Source organism: Bufo gargarizans, chromosome 9 (genome assembly GCF_014858855.1).
Source record: "Bufo gargarizans isolate SCDJY-AF-19 chromosome 9, ASM1485885v1, whole genome shotgun sequence".
NCBI lineage: Eukaryota > Metazoa > Chordata > Amphibia > Anura > Bufonidae > Bufo > Bufo gargarizans.
The window spans coordinates 197,871,012-197,894,031 of NC_058088.1; the positions used below are offsets into that span (position 1 = coordinate 197,871,012).

The 23,020-nt window shown below is 45.1% G+C and overlaps 1 protein-coding gene across 2 annotated transcripts in view; it reads right to left on the minus strand.

The window, feature by feature from the left end:
* Window positions 1–23,020, minus strand: part of LOC122946444 (hemicentin-2-like) — a 112,270-nt gene that overhangs the window by 85,195 nt on the left and 4,055 nt on the right. Inside the window, exons 1-6 of one of the 2 annotated variants that reach the window (XM_044306084.1) lie at window positions 11,838–11,865; window positions 8,048–8,118; window positions 7,807–7,965; window positions 6,884–7,006; window positions 3,980–4,151; window positions 3,532–3,638 (exon numbers count right to left, since the gene is read on the minus strand). In XM_044306084.1, coding sequence (XP_044162019.1) covers window positions 3,532–3,638; window positions 3,980–4,151; window positions 6,884–7,006; window positions 7,807–7,965; window positions 8,048–8,118; window positions 11,838–11,850 — 645 coding nt within the window. In that variant the 5' untranslated portion in view covers window positions 11,851–11,865. Of the gene's footprint in view, window positions 1–3,531; window positions 3,639–3,979; window positions 4,152–6,883; window positions 7,007–7,806; window positions 7,966–8,047; window positions 8,119–11,837; window positions 11,866–23,020 lie in introns of those variants that run through there. The other variant, XM_044306083.1, reaches the window with a different exon arrangement.

Genomic DNA, 23,020 nt, shown 5'->3' on the forward strand with positions numbered 1-23,020 from the left:
CATGTTCTGAATAACTTTATTAGTCCACTGTGTCTCGTAATATGAACAAAGCTTCCCTTGAAATTCCAAATCAGTCCCATCTGCTGCGTTCCCGCCATGCAAACAAATTGCAGCAAGGGAAAAACATGTCAGATCAACGGGAATGATCAGAACGAAGGAAATCAAAGTAAACTGCAAAACAAAAAAGTGCAGAGAATGAGAAGAAGGGCACGAGGGGCAAATGAGGGGAGGACTCGCCGCGTCTGTGTGAGGTCGATGACGCAAGCCTGTCCGCTGTGCAGCTTCATTAGGGTAACGAGCTCCTTCTCGCAATGTTTGGGGGGAAGTGACAGAGAGAAATGGAACAAAACCAAGTAACAATAAACTAAGTCACAAGCTGAAGCTGTTCCAGACATCAAAGGAGCGGCCGGGAGGGAGGAGATCCTCGCACCTTCCCCAGTCTAGAATCAGTGGGGGAGGCACAACATTTCATTATATACTGAAAATATAGTAAATTCTTGGATTAAATAAAAATCATGCTCAAATCTTATATAAAATTGGGTTAGATGAATGATTACCTAATAAGCACTAATTTCAAAGCGAATGTTCTTTTAATGGACTATTCAGAATATGAAAAGGGTGATTTACATGACGTTAGTTGTAAATGAAGCGTTCACGCTTCCTCCAGCAATCTAGCTTTACTTCCTGGGCAAGATACAATTTTGGTGGCTTTCCAAGCTGCAGACTGACATTGAGCATCGGTCCCATGGTATATTTAAAGGGGTATTCCCTTCTCAGACATTAATGTCTTATGGCTATTTTTGGAATCCCACTGGCTGGCTTAGTGTTTCCAGGCGTAAATGTTGGTAAATTTGCCAGGGTTGGAGCCCCTGCCACGTCCAACTATCAGATACAGCGTAAAAACAGCCACGCGACTAAATATTGGAGAATAGCGACTATATAACAGCTAAAATAGTCGCAAGTCTGTTAGTAAATGTGCCTCATGAACAGTAGATTACTATTTTTTTTTTTCTACTGCCCTCTGTTCAACCGCTGTCAGCACTCAGATCTGCATTAAAAGACATTGTCAGGACTGCTGTGCATGCGCTTATAAGTCCTCTCCATTATGCTAGCAAAGTCCAGACTGTGTTTTATAGTGCAGATATAAACCCTGACAGCAAAGTAACTGGGGGGAGGCAGGAAAATAAAAAATTGTGATCTGGACTCCTTATGTGCAGTACTACTATGTATTACTGCCAAGATCATGGCGACAGATTCCCATTAAAATGCAATGTTATAGAGCAGGAGGAGCTGAGCAGATTGATGTATAGTTTTTGTAGGTAAAGATTCAGTTGTATTTTATTCATTTAAATTCCTACTCATTCTGGGCTTTGAAATCACGAAGGGCGGTCCTATCAGTGATTGACAGCCTACCCTCTATTGCTCTGTATTCAGAGATAGCTGTCAATCACTGATGGGACCGCCTAGTGGACTTTAAAGCCCAGAATGAGCAGGAATTCAAATTAATAAAATACAACTTAGGGTGGGTTCACATCTGCGTTCTAGATTCCGCTATAAAATGGTCATAACGGAAAAAAATCGGAATCCATAAGACGGAAGGACGGATCCGTTATGCTGCCCATAGACTTGTATTATGACGGAATGCAAAATGGAAGCCTTTAAAAGTCATTCCGTTTTGCTCCGTCTTAATAGAAGTCTATGGGGAAGCATAACAGATCCGTCTGGTTTCCGTTATGCAGAACTGAGAAAAAAGTCCTGTCGACAGGACTTTGTTTTCTGTCTTGCATAACGGGACCCAGACGGATCCGTTATGCTTCCCCATAGACTTCTATTAAGGCCCCATGCACACGGCCGTTGTTCACGGCCGTGTGCGGGCCGTGGAACCGCGGCCTGGATCCCTCCTGAGAGCAGGAGCGCATGGCGTCACTGGTTGCTATGACGCCGTGCGCTCCCTGCTGCCGGCACAGTACAGTAATACACTGGTATAGATCATACCAGTGTATTACTGTATTGCGGCGGCAGCAGGGAGCGCACGGCGTCATAGCAACCAGTGACGCCGTGCGCTCCTGCTCTCAGGAGGGATCCAGGCCGCGGTTCCACGGCCCGCACACGGCCGTGAACAACGGCCGTGTGCATGGGGCCTAAGACTGATCAAAACTGAATGCCTCTAAAGGCTTCCGTTTTGACTTCCATCTTATGGATTCCATTATTTTCTGTTATAACGGAAAGCCATAACAGAATCCAGAACGCAGATGTGAACCCACCCTAATACTGAATCTGATCCTGCAAAATGATATATCAATCTGCTCAGCAACTCCTTCTCTATAACATGCTGCTGTCAGCTCCAACACCATGTTTAACGTGACAGGTTCCCTTTAAGCTGACTTTTCTTTATATTTAGTACTAAAACAGCTGAATATACATAAAATGGTGTGGAAAGTTTCAACAGATTTTATCATAGTGTCATACTGGATGATACATTTATGGTTTCCCTTGGGTCAAAATTGTGCCCCAAAAAGTGAAAATTGTCACATCTTCAGCCACACCCGTTCTGCTACTCCACCTCCACATCCCCTCCTCAGTCAAGGTGCAATGGATTATTATTAATTAGGTGTAAAATCGGTGTGATATTATGCACCAGAAATGTACCACATTTTGGGGCATTTTATGACAAAGAAATCACATTGGTAAATGTGGGACAATGTTTTTGAAAAAAGGTGGTCATTTCTCTGAGGTCATTTCTTTTAGTATGTTCCTATGAGCAGGGCAGTAAGGCTAGGTCTACACGACGACATTTGTCGCGTGACATTTTGTCGCATTAATGTCGCGTGACAATCTTTCTAATGATAGTCTATGGTGTCGCACTGCGACATGCTGCGACTGCGACAGTCGCAAAAATCCATTCGAGATGGATTTTTCTGCGACTGTCGCGTTGCAGAAGCGACACCATAGACTATCATTATAAAAATTGTCTAGCGACATTGGTGCGACAAAATGTCGCACGACAAATGTTGCAGTCTAGTTGTGCCCTATCAGTCGCAATACTTTTTGTCGTCGCGTAGACCTAGTCTAAAGATGACCAGAGACATATGGCCATGATAGAGATTCCTGATTTCTTCATGGTCGGCTCAGCTGAACAGGTTGTAAATCTCTGTCCTGACCTCATTCTGCTCTCAGCGGATACATTTATGTTCTGTCTAGACAATCTTCTGTACCCTAACACACTGACACATTGTACCAAACTATGAGGACAGAAGATTTTGTTGCTCATGTGTCTCACAGGACTGTCCGTACTAGATAGACTGTAACAAGACTGGATACATCGTAACAAAATCTCATCTGTGTGAGCAGGACTACCTCTGGAGGGGAGGTAAAGACAGCATGTTTTTATCAGCTGCAAGATCTTAAAAAAATTGTGCAAAATAGAAACACGTAACACAAATTATAAAGTAATGATGACCTATAAAACGGGGACCTCTTGAGCTCTCACGTGGGGGCAACAGGCAAGGAACACAGTGGAGGGTACGTTACCTTAATGACCCATATTCCAGACACAGTCGGCTTCAGTCCCAACACAAGAGCTGAATTAGGGATCCTGAGCAGCTCCTCCAGCCCCTGGCTAACGGAGAGCACTTTTCCTGCCAGGAGAGAAATTAGGGGTCAGTTCTGTCTCTGTGCAGTGATAGCCGCCAAGTACACAATGAAGATTGCAGCAGGAGAGGCCAGACGGGAACATGGAGCCCTGGGGGAAGCCTCCAATCAGGAAATGTCACTGGGAAATTTCACTGTTATGTTTCTAAAGTAACTATGATAAGAAAAGCGTGGATAATAAAATACAGAAAAGGGATCAGAAAGAGAAATTCCTGCCATCGTCCTTCCCTCAGCCCTAAGGATTTATTCACACAAGCAGGTCTTGATGCATTTTTGTTCAACTGTTAAGAAAGACAAGCCACTAATGAGAGCCGGGGAAGGGACTTACCAGTGGGGTCGGTGACCTCAATAAGGGGCTCGGGGCCGCTCAGAGAGATGGTCACCTCTTTAAGGCTTGGGTCAAATGGTATCTCCCACTGTCTCTCCCCTGACGACTCGTGATCCGTGGACAATAAATGGACCTTGGACGCCTGGATCGCTTCCTCCACCCACTTCAGCACCTGGGAAAGCAGAAAACATTATAATAATACCTACTAAATAATAATCGAGCACATGTAGTGCATCAGCAGAGTGACCACGTCCATCAAGAGCACAGACATCTGGAGAGAGTGGCCACAGCCACCAAGAGAGTGACCACGTATATCAAGAGAGTGACCACAGACATCAAGAGAGTGACCACAGACATCAAGAGCACAGTCATAAAGAGAGTGACCACATATATTAAGATAGTGACCACATTCTTCAAGAGTGACCACATCCATCAAGACAGTGACCACAGCCATCAAGACAGTGACCACAGCCATCAAGACAGTGACCACATCCATCAAGAGTACAGTCATCTGGAGAGAGTGACCACATATATCAAGAGAGTGACCACATTCTTCAAAAGTGACCACATTCTTCAAGAGTGACCACAGCCATCCAGAGAGTGACCACAGTCATCCAGAGAGTGACCACAGCCATCCAGAGAGTGACCACAGCCATCCAGAGAGTGACCACAGCCATCCAGAGAGTGACCACAGCCATCCAGAGAGTGACCACAGACATCCAGAGAGTGACCACAGACATCCAGAGAGTGACCACACACATCCAGAGAGTGACCACAGACATCCAGAGAGTGACCACAGACATCCAGAGAGTGACCACAGACATCCAGAGAGTGACCACAGACATCCAGAGAGTGACCACAGACATCCAGAGAGTGACCACACCCATCGAAAAAGAGTGACCACATATATCAAGACCGTGACCACAGCCATCAAGAGAGTGACCAAAGACATCAAGGCAGTGACCACAGCCATCATAACAGTGACCACAGCCATCAAAATGACCATATCAATCAAGAGAGTGACCACAGTAGAGAGCTCACAGGCATCAGTAGAGAGATCACAGCCATCAGTAGAGAGATCACAGCCATCAGTAGAGAGATCACAGCTCAGCATTGACAATTATCTGCGTCCTATTGTGAAATGGACGGCTTATCATGAGCAAATAAAACACACAGGGTGCCATTACTTTTGCAACAACAGTGTGTTCTCCATTCATATACATTAAAAAAAGAGGAAAGTCACCAAGCCACGGCGTGGCGCTCCGTAGTAGGGGGTGCGGATATGGTTACTCAGCACTATACTGTGACCGTGTGATGGAATTAGGGCACCATCTATAATTATAGCCATATGGGCGAACTGCGCCAGCAGGCCGGAGATACACAGGCTTCAGCTTTCCTTTTGTCATAAAAAGCAAACAGATGTGAGGCGGGCTGAGGGGGTGGGGGTGTTGTGGGGGCACAAAGCGCCTCTGTTTTTAGCATTTGGTCAAAGTAGATGCAGCGTAAAATAGCCCCTATGTCGTGTGACTTTACAAACTTCAATGGGGCCACAGTGACATTACCGAAGCCTTGCGGTCACACAATAAGACCATTCAGAACGGCAGCATTGCCTCTGCCTTCACGACCTGTCCCGTGGACTGACTGTTAAAGCTGAATTCTACCTAGATAACATGGCAGGGAGTCCATGAGCTGGGACCACGGCTGATTTCCAAACTGAATAGACCACTTGGCATGTTGAGAAGTTTCTGAAACTGAAAATATCTGCAAGCAAATGTTCTGATCGGGACCTGACATCCTGAGCTCTGCTACATCTCTGCCTCCAAAATCCCCAGCAAACAGGCTTACAGAGGATGCATTCACACTTTAGGCTGGAGCTAGTAATGTAATTTTCCTAGGTCATCCTCCAGGGTTAACGTCTCATGGAAACCAATTAACCTACAAGTATGGATTGTGAGAGGAAATGAAAGTGTCCGTGAGGAACAATCAGACTGGATGAGTGCGTTCAGATCGAGGGTAGAGCGACTCAGAGTGGCTGGCAATTCAAATTATGGCTAAACAAGGTGTTAAAAGGGGTTTAAGGCTGGACAGCCCATTTTTGGCTAATAGAGTCATCGTGTCAGCAAGCCGATCCAGAGGTGGAAATGTGATGGGTCATATTCTGCACCAGTTTTTGATGAAGTTGTTGGAGCAAAAGCCAGAAGTGGATTCAGCAGCAGAAGTACTGGGGTCATTTATCAAACTGGTGTAAAGTAGAACTGGCTTAGTTGCCTATAGTAACCAATCAGATTCCACCTTTCATTTTGGACAGCTCCTTTGGAAAATGAAAGGTGGAATCTGATTGGTTGCTATGGGCCACTAAGCCAGTTCTACTTTACACCAGTTCGATAAATGACCCCATATATGTCTATTCTATATATTTCCCATTCCTTTTGAATCCATTCTGGCTTAAAGGGGTTTTCCGAGATTTTTTTACTGATGGCTTATCCTCAAGATAGGTCATCAGTATCTGATCGGTGGGGGTCCAACACCTGGGACCCCCACCGATCAGCTTTGAGAAGGCAGCAGCGCTCCTGTGAGCGCCGCAGCCTTCTCTCTGCTTTTGCAGAGCACAATACCAAGCACGGCCACTATACTGTGTACGGCGCTGTACTCGGCGAGCAGGGAGAAGGGGTGCACCTACATGGCCAGTGATGCACAAACATCATTAGCAACACATGGAGCCCCTGGAGATGAAGACCCAAGATGAAGAAGACCCTGCTACTCTGGATTTAAGATTATTAGGTAAATTTCATGGCTCTTCTGCACCGTGCTGGGTTATCAGAATATCTGCTCCATCAGGTGTCAGGTAAGTAGACTTTTATTGTATTGTACCATATGGTAAAGCCTATGCACTGCAGGACTCACCTCATTAACTTGCTGCTTGTCCAAGTGGAATATTTGCCCAGAGCTGGTGGCTGCTATCTCTTCATATACACGATACCCTGGGTGGCTCCGATCACCACAATCTCCAGTCAGCACAAACACAACCTGCGAGACAATGGTAGAAAGAAGGTTTGGTCCACTACCTGGACCAGCTGCACATGCAGATGGTTACAGCCTAAAAGACACTTGGCAATTGCTGTTACATCAGCAGCCAATGCCCGCCGCTCTCCTGGGCGTGCACCGGCTTCACTCACCGTTCTTCCTCTCCGGCAGCCCGGATCTGTAGGCCTCCCTCTACTCCCTTGCAGTGTGCTCCTGCTGCCAGAGTCGTCGCTGCCTACTTCCTTCCAGCAAGGCCTCATCCCTGTGCCTGTAGGGATGTGCTCTGTCTCTGGCTCTTAGAGCACCCTAATTCACCCCATCCTCTGGGTACTTAGGGCACCTTCCCCTATGGGAAGGTGCCTGAGCAATAGTTTGTCTAGTCTGGTAGCTCCTGCAAAGATGTGCTGTATCCGTTTTTCTCTTTGTGCGCTGACTTCAGCCCGATTTCTACACTCTGACCCTTTGCTGCCTGACCTGACCTGTACCTGAATTCCATATTGCTGCCTGCCCTCGTACTCTGGCTACCCTGACCTCAACCTGTCCCTGACTATGCTGTTGCCTGATCCCTATGTGTCCTGCACCAATGTCTCTGATGCCTGTGGATCAGCTGTCAATCACACAGAGACTATTCCAAGAGGTAGCAGTCTGGTTGCTCCCCTGCACCGAAGTCCAGATCCCTGTATTTATAGGGGTTAAAGGATGAATACCAAGGGACTGCCAGGATAAAGCCAGATTTGCGGGTTCCACACCCACTGCTTTAACAATTACATGGAGCAGGTGCCTGCCCACCTATATGCACCAACCTGAGACTGTTTGAGCTGTAGTAACTGCAGAACCTCTTGCTTCTTCCTGAAATCCTTGGCCCGGGCGTCAGTGAAGACGTAGATGAAGGAGCCAGGCTGAGAGACCTCCACGGCTGTTTTAATAGCTCCCACGCTCATCTCGGGACAGTCGCCCCCGCCCTGCTCATTTGGAGGAAGAAGATTTGCTTTAACCCGTCTTGTGCTCAGAATATTCTTATAATGAGAGAAACTGTTACTCTACCTGGACGTACAGCTCCTCCAATTCCATCTTGAATTTTTCTGGGTCTGTTGTAATGGTGACAGGTCCGATCTCTGCAGAGAGAGCAAAGAAAACAAACATGAATGCAACATTTCTGAGCACATCACATACAAGTTCTACCATGTGTGCAGATGGTAAATCTTATAAATGGGCGGCCTCAGCATAAAACAGGAGGAAAATTACTAAACCGGGTGTAAAAGCCCCATGAGGGCCACTACATGCACCCTTCACATGAAGGTTTGCCCAGAGGACACTGTCCTCTCTGCTGTTCTTGTACGCCTATAACTCTGCCTTTACGCTCAGCTGATATTTTATGTCCGTGAGCCCTCCAGGTGTCTTCTTCCAGTAAATATTCGGCACAGCTGATTTTCTATGAAAAGACCAGACATGCCAGTGCTAGGCATGTGAATTTTTAGCAAAAATCATGAGGCTCCCTCTAGGGTTTATATGTAGAACGCTAAGTACATGAGGTCTGACCGACAGAACCTATGGGTCACCTTTGCAAACACCTTTTAAACAAGGTTCCCAACGTTAAAAGGGAATTCCCTCCCTAGTGCACATGTCCATACAGCAGCAGAATGGTCCTGCACGCTTGCCGTCCAGAGGAGCCCTCACTTACCACACTGTATCAAATTGTAAAGACTTGATTTGCCATTTGCAGTCCAGATGTTGTAATAAACTCTTATTGAACACTATAGGAGCAGAATCCATAGTCAGAGCGGCCTCCAAATGATATGAAATACGTGTTTTTAATGTTACCCACAATACAAAGGTCTGAAACCGAGGAAGGAATTGATACCAAAAGAGGACATTGCCCTGTGGTCCCCAACATTAGAAGACCTCCACTTCCATGTCCATCATAATCAGGTCTAGGAATTCATACAGGATTATTACTTGGGCGCTGTATGGCAGTATTATTTGTCCACTACATGGCACTAATATGCTTTATGCAGTTATGCAATGAAACATATTAGTAGTTGCAGTAATAATATAGAAATGTCATGTGGCCACCTTATGATACTGATACTTAGCACTGTATGACGGTACTATTTAGCCATTAACTATGCAAAATGACACAAGATCCCAACAGACCCTGATCCGGCCCTGCTAAGAAAACACAACTAAATATACTACACAAGACTATACAGAGCAAAGGAACATCTCTATAGACGATCAATGCTATGTGTCCCCTATCTATACAGAATCTGTACTATATACCCCCTGCCTATGTAGAGAATCTAATCTATATACCCCTGCCTCCATAGAGGCCCTATGCTATTGACCACTGCCTCTATAGAGACTCTATGCTATATACCCCTGCCTCTATGTTATAGACCCCTGCCTATAGAGGCTCTATGCTATAGACCCCTGCCTCTATAGAGGCTCTATTCTATATACCCCTGCCTCTATGTTATAGACCCCTGCCTATAGAGGCTCTATGCTATATACCCCTGCCTCTATGTTATAGACCCCTGCCTATAGAGGCTCTATGCTATATACCCCTGCCTGTATGTTATAGACCCCTGCCTCTATAGAGGCTCTATGCTATATACCCCTGCCTCTATGTTATAGACCCCTGCCTATAGAGGCTCTATGCTATATACCCCTGCCTCTATGTTATAGACCCCTGCCTATAGAGGCTCTATGCTATATACCCCTGCCTGTATATTATAGACCCCTGCCTCTATAGAGGCTCTATGCTATAGACCCCTGCCTCTATAGAGGCTCTATGCTATATACCCCTGCCTCTATGTTATAGACCCCTGCCTATAAAGGCTCTATGCTATATACCCCTGCCTCTATGTTATAGACCCCTACCTATAGAGGCTCTATGCTATATACCCCTGCCTATAGAGGCTCTATGCTATATACCCCTGCCTCTATGTTATAGACCCCTGCCTCTATAGAGGCTCTATGCTATATACCCCTGCCTATAGAGGCTCTATGTTATATACTTCTGCCTCTGTTATAGACCCCTGCCTATAGAGGCTCTATGCTATATACCCCGGCCTCTATAGAGGCTCTATGCTATATACCCCTGCATCTATGTTATAGATCCCTGCCTTTATAGGGGCTCTATGCTATATATCCCTGCCTCTATAGAGGCTCTGTGCTATATACCCCTGCCTCTATAGAGGCTCTGTGCTATATACCCCTGCCTCTATAGAGGCTATATGCTATATACCCCTGCCTCTATAGAGGCTCTATGCTATATACCCCTGTCTCTATAGAGGCTCTATGCTATATACCCCTGTCTCTATAGAGGCCCTATTCTATATACCTCTGCCTCTATGTTATATATCCCTGCCTCTATGCTACATACCTCTGACCTCTATGTTATAGACCCCTGCCTCTATAGAGGCTCTATGCTATATACCCCTGCCTTTATGTTATAGACCCCTGCCTTTATAGAGGCTCTATGCTATATACCCCTGCCTCTATGTTATAGACCCCTGCCTCTATAGAGGCTCTATGCTATATACCCCTGCCTCTATATAAGCCCTATGTTATAGACCCCTGCCTCTATAGAGGCTTTATGCTATGTAGCTTGCATGGTGCAGCGATTACACCTGGGCAGATGGTGTATTAGTATTAGTGTATTATTAGCATGGTACAAGCCACGTTACGGCGCCTCTTACTGGGCTGAATACGTCATCTGTCATCCCTGGACCTGGGTCACACAGCCGTGCCCCCCGATGTCACCCTCACGTCTCTATGAAATCAGGATAATGTGCACTTAGCAGGCCGCGTCTAAAAGTGTTCAGTCACTAATGGTTTTTCTACAGCATCTCACACGTCAATGCAGATATGAGTCACATATAAATGCTGTGTATTCAGGACACGTGGCTGTTCTACTTCATGTGGCCTTATATAAAGGGGAATACCTGCTGCAGAGGGATTAGTCAGGGGGAACTACCATTTCTAGGGGGGAACAATAACATTTTATGGAGTAGTTATGATATATCAACAGTATATAGATAGTATACCATAAATGACTGATCGGTGGCAGGTCCACTGCTGTGGGTTTCACTTAATGGGAAAAGGGGGTCCTCTACTCCCCACTCCAATGAAGAGGAGACGAGGTAGTCACATGGGCATGTTGCTCTCTCCAAGTTATTCTGGTTCATACAGCGAGGCCTGGGTAGTCGAGCCTCTTCTATAATGTTCATATACCCTACTATGCTGGGGGCGGGTCTCAGGGTGACCACCTAACCCTCCAAGGTCTGTCCCTGATAAGACAACCTCTTTGAATGAGCAGTCCGGCTAATACTGATGCTATGCCTAATGCAGGACCTAAGGGTGCGGAGCATGACATAGGGAATCAGGTATAGGGTCCTTCAGTGCCCCCCATAACAGTGACAGCTTTATGGTCGGGGCCACACAGAACAGGCTATATAAGGCTCCAGGCTGTAGAATGGGTATTGTAAATTCAGTAAAAGGGTATTTATGGTTGCTTACATCCAAAAACCGCGCCACCCCTGTCCACAAGTTGCGGGTGGTATTGCAGTTTAGTCTCCTTTTGTCAATGCAGCTGAAGTGCAATACCCGATGTAAACCATGAACAGGCGTGGGGCTGATTCTGGAAGAAAGCAGGCATTTTTTCCCAAATACTGGAGGATCATTTAGAGACCTTGCAGGAGCCCTGAGCTGCATAGGGCCCATGTGCCTGCACTGACATGGTCCTGATAATATTATTCTGATAGGCAATTGCTCATCATGCAACTCCCAGGCATCCAGGAGAACCCACCGCCCTAATCGCTCTGTTTCTTACCTCCTGGTCTCATGTAATACACATTCAGTTCACTTACTGACGATGTTCCCAGCTGGTTGCTGACAGTACAGTAGGGGCACACAATGACGGAGGGCACACCGCTGTGTAGTCAGGGCACAGCTCTGATAACTGCCCGCACGCAGCATTATAACGGCAGATGTAGCAGAGACCAGAGCTGCATTGGGTTGGCTTGGTTTCTAGGATGCAGGAATATCAGGGGACATGGACGGAACTGTAGTGAGAGCGGTGAACTCATAGGGCGGCCGCTCAGCGTGGGAGGTAGAGGCCAAGCTGAGGAAATAAAGCAAGACAAATCTCCTAAATCCATTCTGTCTACATTAATAATAGATGGGAAGTCTGTCCACAGTAACACCGGGAATAAGGTGTATGCCCTATATACTGTGCACAAATAAGAATGCAATAGAGATGCCATATAATGCCCATATCAATACTAACATCTAGTGCCCATATCAATACTAACATATAGTACCTATATCAATACTAACATATAGTGCGCATATCAATACTAACATATAGTGCCCATATCAATACTAACATATAGTGCCCATATCAATACTAACATATAGTGCCCATATCCATACTAATATATAGTGCCCATATCCATACTAACATATAGTGCCCATATCAATACTAACATACAGTGCCCATATCAATACTAACATCTAGTGCCCATATCAATACTAACATCTAGTGCCCATATCCATACTAATATATAGTGCCCATATCCATACTAACATATAGTGCCCATATCAATACTAACATACAGTGCCCATATCCATACTAACATATAGTGCCCATATCCATACTAACATATAGTGCCCATATCAATACTAACATATAGTACCCATATCAATACTAACATATAGTGCCCATATCAATACTAACATAGTGCCCATATCAATACTAACATATAGTGCCCATATCAATACTAACATACAGCATAGTGCCCATATCAATACTAACATATAGTGCCCATATCCATACTAACATATAGTACCCATATCAATACTAACATATAGTGCCCATATCAATACTAACATATAGTGCCCATATCAATACTAACATATAGTGCCCATATCAATACTAACATATAGTGCCCATATCAATACTAACATATAGTGCCCATATCAATACTAACATATAGTGCCCATATCAATACTAACATATAGTACCCATATCAATACTAACATATAGTGCCCATATCCATACTAACATATAGTGCCCATATCCATACTAACATATAGTGCCCATATCAATACTAACATATAGTGCCCATATCAATACTACTAACATATAGTGCCCATATCAATACTAACATATAGTGCCCATATCAATACTAACATATAGTGCCCATATCCATACTAACATATAGTGCCCATATCCATACTAACATATAGTGCCCATATCAATACTAATATATAGTGCCCATATCAATACTAATATATAGTGCCCATATCCATACTAACATATAGTGCCCATATCCATACTAACATATAGTGCCCATATCAATACTAATATATAGTGCCCATATCCATACTAACATATAGTGCCCATATCAATACTAACATACAGTGCCCATATCATACTAACATATAGTGCCCATATTAATACTAACATATAGTACCTGTACCAATACTAACATACACAGTTGAAACCAGAAGGTTATGTACACTATATAAAAATACACATTTGCATGTTTTTCTCAATATCTGACATGAAATCAGATTAAACCTTTCCTGTTTTTGGTCAATTAGGATTACCAGAATTATTATTACGATATTTTCCAAATGCCAGAATAATGAGAGAATGTTTTAAGGCATTTTAATTACTTTCTGCAATTTTACGTTTCCATACACTAAGATTACTGTGCCTTTAAAGGGGTCGTCTGGGTTCAGAGCTGAACCCGGACATACCTCCATTTTCACCCAGGCAGCCTTTGCTAAATTGCGCAGGGCAAAGGCATTTTCAGGAGTTCCGGAGACGAACCGGGCTCTCCATGGGGCTGCCAGGAAGCCCAGTGATGTCACCGGCACTGATGGGCAGGCTTTAGCGCTGCACTAGCCAGTAAAATGGCTAGGGCAGCGCTAAAGCCTTTCCATCAGAGCCGGTGATGTCACCGAACACACTGCCGGGCGGAAGCTTCCGCCCCGGCAGTGTGTTATTGTAAACAAACGAGCACTTGCCCTGCGCGATCTAGTGCAGGGCAAGGGGGCACATCGGAGCATGAGATCATCAGGGGGGCTGCCTGGGTGAAATGACGGGTATGTCCGGGTTCAGCTCTGAACCCGGACAAACCCTTTAACCCTTTCTACCCTGGTCCAGTTTTCACCTTCCTGCCTAGGCCACTTTTTGCTCATCTGACATATGTCACTTTATGTGGTGATAACTTTGGAACACTTTTACTTATCCAGGCCATTCTGAGACTGTTTTCTCGTGACACATTGTACTTCATCATAGTCCTAAATTTGAGACAATATATTTCACCTTTATTTATGAAAAATCCCAAATTTCAATCTCTCTGCTTTTAAAACAGAAAGTGAGACCTTATAAAATAGTTATGACTTAACATTCGCCATATGTCTACTTTATGTTTGCATCATTTTGTAAATGTCATTTTATTTTATTAGGACGTTACAGGGCTTAGGCTACTTTCACACTAGCGTTCGATCGGATCCGTTCTGAACGGATCCGCTCATATTAATGCAGACGGTGGCTCCGTTCAGAACGGATCCGTCTGCATTAGAACTTAGAAAGTAGCCTGAGCGGATCCGTTCAGACTTTACATTGAAAGTCAATGGGGGACGGATCCGCTTGAAGATTGAGCCATATGGTGTCATCTTCAAGCGGATCCGTCCCCATTGACTTACATTGTAAGTCGGAACGGATCCGCTCGCCTCCGCACGGCCAGGCGGACACCCGAACGCTGCTTGCGGCGTTCAGGTGTCCGCTCACTGAGCGGAGCGGAGGCTGAGCGCTGGCAGGCGGATGCATTCTCAGTGGATCCGCCTCCACTGAGAATGCATTAGGGCCAGACGGCTGCGTTCAGGGCCGCTTGTGAGCCCCTTCATACGGAGCTCACGAGCGGACACCTGAACGCAGGTGTGAAAGTAGCCTTAGATGTTTAGAAGCAATTCTTAGGACCAGTTCAGGTCTGAAGTCACTTTGTGTGGCTTACATAGTGGAAACCCCCATAAATGACCCCATTGTAGAAACAACACCCCTCAAGCTACTTAAAACTGATTTTACAAACTTTGATAACCCTTTAGGTGTTCCACAAGAATTAAAGGAAGATGACATTTTAAAATTTCCCTTTTTTGGCAGATTTTCCATTTTAATCCATTTTTTTCTTTAACACATCGAGGGTTAACAGCCAAACAAAGCTCAATATTTATTACCCTGATCCTGCGGTTAAGGCCCCATGCACACGGCCGTTGTTCACGGCCGTGGAACCGCGGCCTGGATCCCTCCTGAGAGCAGGAGCGCACGGCGTCACTGGTTGCTATGACGCCGTGCGCTCCCTTCTGCCGGCACAGTACAGTAATACACTGGTATAGATCATACCAGTGTATCACTGTATTGCGGCGGCAGCAGGGAGCGCACGGCGTCATAGCAACCAGTGACGCCGTGCGCTCCTGCTCTCAGGAGGGATCCAGGCCGCGGTTCCACGGCCCGCACACGGCCGTGAACAACGGCCGTGTGCATGGGGCCTTACAGAAACCACCCCACATGTGGTCGTAAACTGATGTAAGGGCACACGGCAGGGCGCAGAATGAAAGGAGCACCATATGGTTTTTGGAAGGCAGATTTACCTGAACTTGTTTTTAGATGCCATGTCCCATTTGAAGCGCCCCTGATGCACCTTTACAGTAGAAACTCCCCAAAATTTACCCCATTTTGGAAACTAGGGGATAAGGTGCTAGTTTTATTGGTAATTTTTTGGGGTACATATCATTTTAAATTGCTCTATATTACGTTTTTTTGTGAGGCAAGGTTTTTATTTTTTACAACATTCATCTGAGAGGGTAGATCATGTGCTATTTTACTAACATATAGTGCCCATATCAATACTGACATATAGTGCCCATATCAATACTAACATATAGTGCCCATATCCATACTAACATGTAGTGCCCATATCAATACTAACATATAGTGCCCATATCCATACTAACATATAGTGCCCATATCAATACTAACATATAGTGCCCATATCAATACTAACATATAGTGCCCATATCCATACTAACATATAGTACCCATATCCATACTAACATATAGTGCCCATATCCATACTAACATATAGTGCCCATATCAATACTAACATATAGTGCCCATATCCATACTGACATATAGTGCCCATATCCATACTGACATATAGTGCCCATATCCATACTGACATATAGTGCCCATATCCATACTGACATATAGTGCCCATATCAATACTAACATCTAGTGCCCATATCCATACTAACATGTAGTGCCCATATCAATACTAACATATAGTGCCCATATCCATACTAACATATAGTGAACATATCAATACTAACATATAGTGCCCATATCCATACTAACATATAGTGCCCATATCAATACTAACATATAGTGCCCATATCCATACTAACATATAGTGCCCATATCCATACTAACATATAGTGCCCATATCCATACTGACATATAGTGCCCATATCCATACTGACATATAGTGCCCATATCAATACTGACATATAGTGCCCATATCCATACTAATAACATATAGTGCCCATATCAATACTGACATATAGTGCCCATATCAATACTAACATATAGTGCCCATATCAATACTAACATATAGTGCCCATATCCATACTGACATATAGTGCCCATATCCATACTGACATATAGTGCCCATATCAATACTGACATATAGTGCCCATATCCATACTAATAACATATAGTGCCCATATCAATACTGACATATAGTGCCCATATCAATACTAACATATAGTGCCCATATCCATACTAACATATAGTGCCCATATCAATACTAACATATAGTGCCCATATCCATACTAACATATAGTGCCCATATCAATACTAACATATAGTACCCATATCAATACTAACATATAGTGCCCATATCAATACTAACATATAGTGCCCATATCAATACTAACATATAGTGCCCATATCAATACTAACATATAGTGCCCATATCAATACTAACATATAGTGCCCATATCCATACTGACATATAGTGCCCATATCCATACTAACATATAGGGGTTCATTTATCAAACTGGTGTAAAGTAGAAGCGGCTTAGTCGCTTATAGCAACCAATCAGATTCCACCGTTCATTTTCCAAAGGAACTGTCCAAAATTAAAGGTGGAATCTTATTGGTTGCTACTTTGCACCGATAGGATAAATTTCCCTATATTGCCCATATCAATAGTACCATACAGTGTATAGGCATATACCATTGTATAGGCATATACCATTGTAAAAAAAAAAACTGTCCACTGCACTATATAATACTGCCCCCCAAAAAAACCCACTGCAGCACATCCTGGGGTGAGGACGCAGTGGACGCTCTCATGGCCTCCGCCTGACTCATGCCCTTGGCAAACACAGTGTGAATGCAGCCTAATGTGTGGCTGGACTGACCGATGCAGTCAGGCCTCCTGGATTTGGGCATATCCCGCCATCTACTGGCTCTGTGTCCTGAGGATGCAGCAGGGACAGCCGAATAGTGAAGCAGAGAGCCATCAGCGTCTGTGAGCTCCCCAGCAGCAGGGCCATGGAGTGACGTCACATCGCACAGGCCGGGATGATCGGGGCTTTTTATTTTATTTCGGGGTAGGGCAGATCTTATAAGGGGGCACTAATGGGACAGCAGCACACCTCTATGAAGGGGCACTAAGGGGACAGCAGTTTTGTAAGGCAGCATTAAGAGGGCAGATCTTGAAGGTAGGCAGCACAACTCTGAAGGGGCACTAAGGGGGCTGTACTTTGGTAAGGGGGCAGCACTATTATGAGGGGCACTAAGGTGACAGCACTATTATGGGGGCAATAAGGGGGCAGCACTTTGGTGAGGGGGCAGCACTAATATGAGGAGGGCACTAAAGAGGCAGCACTATTATGGGTGCAATAAGGGGCAGCACTATTATAAGAGGGCACTAAGGAGGCAGCACTATTATGCGGAGCACTAAGGGGCAGCACTATTATAAGAGGGCACTAAGGAGGCAGCACTATTATGCGGAGCACTAAGGGGCAGCACTATTATAAGAGGGCACTAAGGAGGCAGCACTATTATGGGGGCACTAAGAGGTCAGCACTTTTATGAGAAGGGTACTAAGGTAGCAGAACTATAACGGAAGGGCACTAAAGGGGCAGCACTATCATGGGGGAAATCCTATTATGGGGGCAATGACGGAGCAGAACTATTATGGGGGGCACTAGGAGAGCAGCACTTATATGAGGAGGGCACCAGGGGGGTAGCAATATTATGAGGGGGGAGCACTAAGAGGGGAGTACTTATAAGGATGGCACTATTATGGGGGGGGGGGCGCACAAAAGAGGCAGGACTATTATGGAGGGCACTAAAGGGTTGCACTGTTATGAGGGGGGGGGGCTAATATGAGGGGGCAGCACTATTATGAGGGGGTACTAAAAAGAGCAGCACTATTATGAGGGGGCAGCAGTATTATATGGAGCACTAAGCTGAAGTACTATGAGGGGGCAATATTATATGGAGCACTAAGGGGGCAGCACTATTACATGGAACACTAAGCTGAAGTACTATGAGGGGGCAGCACTATTATGAGGGGGCAGCAGTATTATGGAGGGGCACTAAGCTGAAGTACTATGAGGGGGCAATATTATATGGAGCACTAAGGGGGCAGCACTTTTATGAGTCAGCAATGAGGGGTCTGACCGTGTGGGGACACTGCGGGGCAATAACTACCGTGTAGGGGCAGAAGAGACTGGGAGGATATACATGGTTATTGGGCGGTGTTAGACACGGCAAAAAACTTGGACTTATCAAACGTTGGGAGGTAAATCCATAGAGACCCCCGGCCGCCATTATACCAATGTTAACCCTCAGTGGGCTTGTCACGGAACACCGGCCCTCACTGCCCTGCCTGTGTATGTGCTGGTGAAGCAGCAGCAGGAAGGCGAACTTCCCGCCGCCAGTAACTATGGCAACCTTCACCTCAGCAGCATCGAAACTGACCACAAGATGATCATGTGAGGGATACCGACCAATCAGAAGGCTCTATACTAGTGAGTGACAGGAGGGGCGGAGCTTCTCTGTGAGACAATCTGTGAGGAAAAGTGGAGGCGACGCGATGTCAGGAGGATCCTGAGAGAAACTGCAGAGGAAGAGAGCGAGGAGGCAAAGTGAGACATCACCTCAGATACAGGGATAAAGTGACTGCCCTGTACATTATATACATACAGACCCCGGGAGGCCATTATACCGGCACTGACCTGTACATTATATACATACAGACCCGAGGAGACTATTATACCTTCACTGACCTGTACATTATATACATACAGACCCCGGGAGACCATTATACCTGCACTGCCCTGTACATTATATACATACAGACACTGGGAGACCATTATACCTGCGCTGACCTGTACATTATATACATACAGACACTGGGAGACCATTATACCTGCACTGCCCTGTACATTATATACATACAGACACTGGGAGACCATTATACCTGCACTGCCCTGTACATTATATACATACAGACACTGGGAGACCATTATACCTGTACTGACCTGTACATTATATACATACAGACACTGGGAGACCATTATACCTGCACTGCCCTGTACATTATATACATACAGACACTGGGAGACCATTATACCTGCACTGACCTGTACATTATATACATACAGACCCCGGGAGGCCATTATACCTGCACTGCCCTGTACATTATATACATACAGACACTGGGAGGCCATTATACCTGCACTGCCCTGTACATTATATACATACAGACCCCGGGAGGCCATTATACCTGCACTGCCCTGTACATTATATACATACAGACCCCGGGAGGCCATTATACCTGCACTGCCCTGTACATTATATACATACAGACCCCGGGAGGCCATTATACCTGCACTGCCCTATACATTATATACATACAGACCCCGGGAGACCATTATACCTGCACTGACCTGTACATTATATACATACAGACACAGGGAGACCATTATACCTGCACTGACCTGTACATTATATACAAACAGACACAGGGAGACCATTATACCGGCAGTGACCTGTACATTATATACATACAGACACTGGGAGACCATTATACCTGAACATTATATACATACAGACACTGGGAGACCATTATACCTGCACTGACCTGTACATTATATACATACAGACACAGGGAGACCATTATGCCTGCACTGACCTGTACATTATATACAAACAGACACAGGGAGACCATTATACCTGCACTGACCTGTACATTATATACATACAGACACTGGGAGACCATTATACCTGCACTGACCTGTACATTATATACATACAGACACTGGGAGACCATTATACCTGCACTGACCTGTACATAATATACATACAGACCCCGGGAGGCCATTATACCGGCACTGACCTGTACATTATATACATACAGACCCCGGGAGGCCATTATACCTGCACTGACCTGTACATTATTTACATACAGACACTGGGAGACCATTATACCTGCACTGACCTGTACATTATATACATACAGACCCCGGGAGGCCATTATACCTGCACTGACCTGTACATTATTTACATACAGACACTGGGAGACCATTATACCTGCACTGACCTGTACATTATATACATACAGACACTGGGAGACCATTATACCTGCACTGACCTGTACATTATATACATACAGACCCCGGGAGACCATTATACCTGCACTGACCTGTACATTATATACATACAGACCCCGGGAGACCATTATACCTGCGCTGACCTGTACATTATATACATACAGACACAGGGAGACCATTATACCTGCACTGACCTGTACATTATATACATACAGACCCCGGGAGACCATTATACCTGCACTGACCTGTACATTATATACATACAGACCCCGGGAGGCTATTATACCTGCACTGACCTGTACATTATATACATACAGACCCCGGGAGGCCATTATACCGGCACTGACCTGTACATTATATACATACAGACCCCGGGAGGCTATTATACCTGCACTGACCTGTACATTATATACATACAGACACCGGGAGTCGGCCGAGCTCATACATGTGTATGTATCAGTAGGAATAAGTGTTTACTAAGCTCTTGTTAGGCTACTTTCACACCTGCGTTAGGTGCGGATCCATCTGTTATCTGCACAGACGGATCCGCACCTATAATTCAAACGCTTGTATCCATTCAGAACGGATCCGTTTGCATTTTTATTTATTTTTTCATGATAATGCAAACGGATCCGTTTTGACTTACACTGAAAGTCAATGGGAGACGGATTCGTTTTCAATTGCACCATATTGTGTCAGTGAAAACGGATCTGTCCCCATTGACCCACATTGTAAGTCAGGACGGATCCGCTTGGCTCCGCATCGTCAGACGGACATCAAAACACTGCAGGCAGCCTCCAGAGCGGAATGGAGACTGAACGGAGGCAAACTGATGCATTCTGAGCGGATCCTTATCCATTCAGAATACATTGGGGCTAAACTGATCCGTTTTGACTGTGATATTTCTCCTTAAATCTCCCGCTCTGACATCCGTCATTAACCCTTGGGCGATCAGCTTGCGTACGGCTGCGTCCACATCTGTGTTTAGGCATTCCGGCAGAGCGTCCGTATCTGGCATGGCTGTACACATCCGAAGTCTGACGGATGCCTGTGCATTATAATGGGATCTGTCGTCATAACGCAGGTTTGGATGTAGCCTTAAGAGCCCTGAACAGATTATTGCTAACGAGCGTTACCAGTAACACTCGTTAGCGATGATCTTGCGGTGTAATTGCACCGCCGATGACCAAACAAAATGCTTATTCGTTTCTCAGTGATGGATCGTGCTGGGTAAACGACGAGACCAAATGGGGAAGAGCGATCACTCCTCCCATACTCTGGAGGAGATCGCTGCATTTAAATGTGTCTCCTTCACTAGCCATCCGCAGATTGGCCGCTCCTTCCAGACAATCTGCTAGAGGCCATTAGCTCTTTGGACATCTTCAGCATTGAATGGGGCCCAGCAGCATAATGTGTGTGAATGAAGCGGTGTACATGTTGTGTGCGCTCAGCAGTGTCACCGCTCAGAGAGATAAAGGGCCGAGCCACAGCTGATTCAAGGACCCCCGTGTCAAAGGAACAAACAGTGAGTGACAAAACACACAGACACAATGAGCCGCGTTTGATCTTGACACTTTGTATCACGCCGAGAAGATAGCAGCTCATCACAGGGCACAAGTGTGAGAAGGCAGATGTGTGTGGAGCACATTTGCTGTTTGTGTATTCGCACTCCCCTGGTGTGTGGTGGTTTATTTATGCAGGTTTGTGCAACTACCTAACTTAAAGCACGGGTCTACCTTTTGTGAAGCTGCTTTAATGGAAATTCCCTAATATTTCCTCACATTATGCTGCTGGGACAGTGGTAAGGGTGCAGGAGGATTTCTCACACAGCACAGTTTAGTTTTTCGTTCTTCTGATCCATCAAAAACTAAAAGAAACAGGTCCTATATTTTAAGCATCCATTATACCCAGTTACATGCAGGATTTTTATTTTTTCTGTCTAACATAACTGATCTCAGACAGAAATGACAGAAACTGAGCATTACGGATGCTTAAAATACAGGATCAGTTTTTTTTCCTGACAGATCAGAAGGACGGAAAACTAAACGGTGATGTGAACCTGATTTTTTTTTATAAATTTTCTTTCGGTGTGCTTTCTATTTTTAAAACGGATGGAACCTGGACCATACAAGTCAGTGGTGCTCTTTATACATCTCTTCTTTTTTTTTTCAGCTGATCCAAGAAATTCACTGCATGTTCTCTCTGTTTTTGCAGATCAGAATAGCTATTGATGGGAATGAGAAAGAAAAGCGAGTGTACACGGAAACATTTCACGGATCAATTTCTTGCAAGCAGAAAATCAGACAAGGTCGTGTG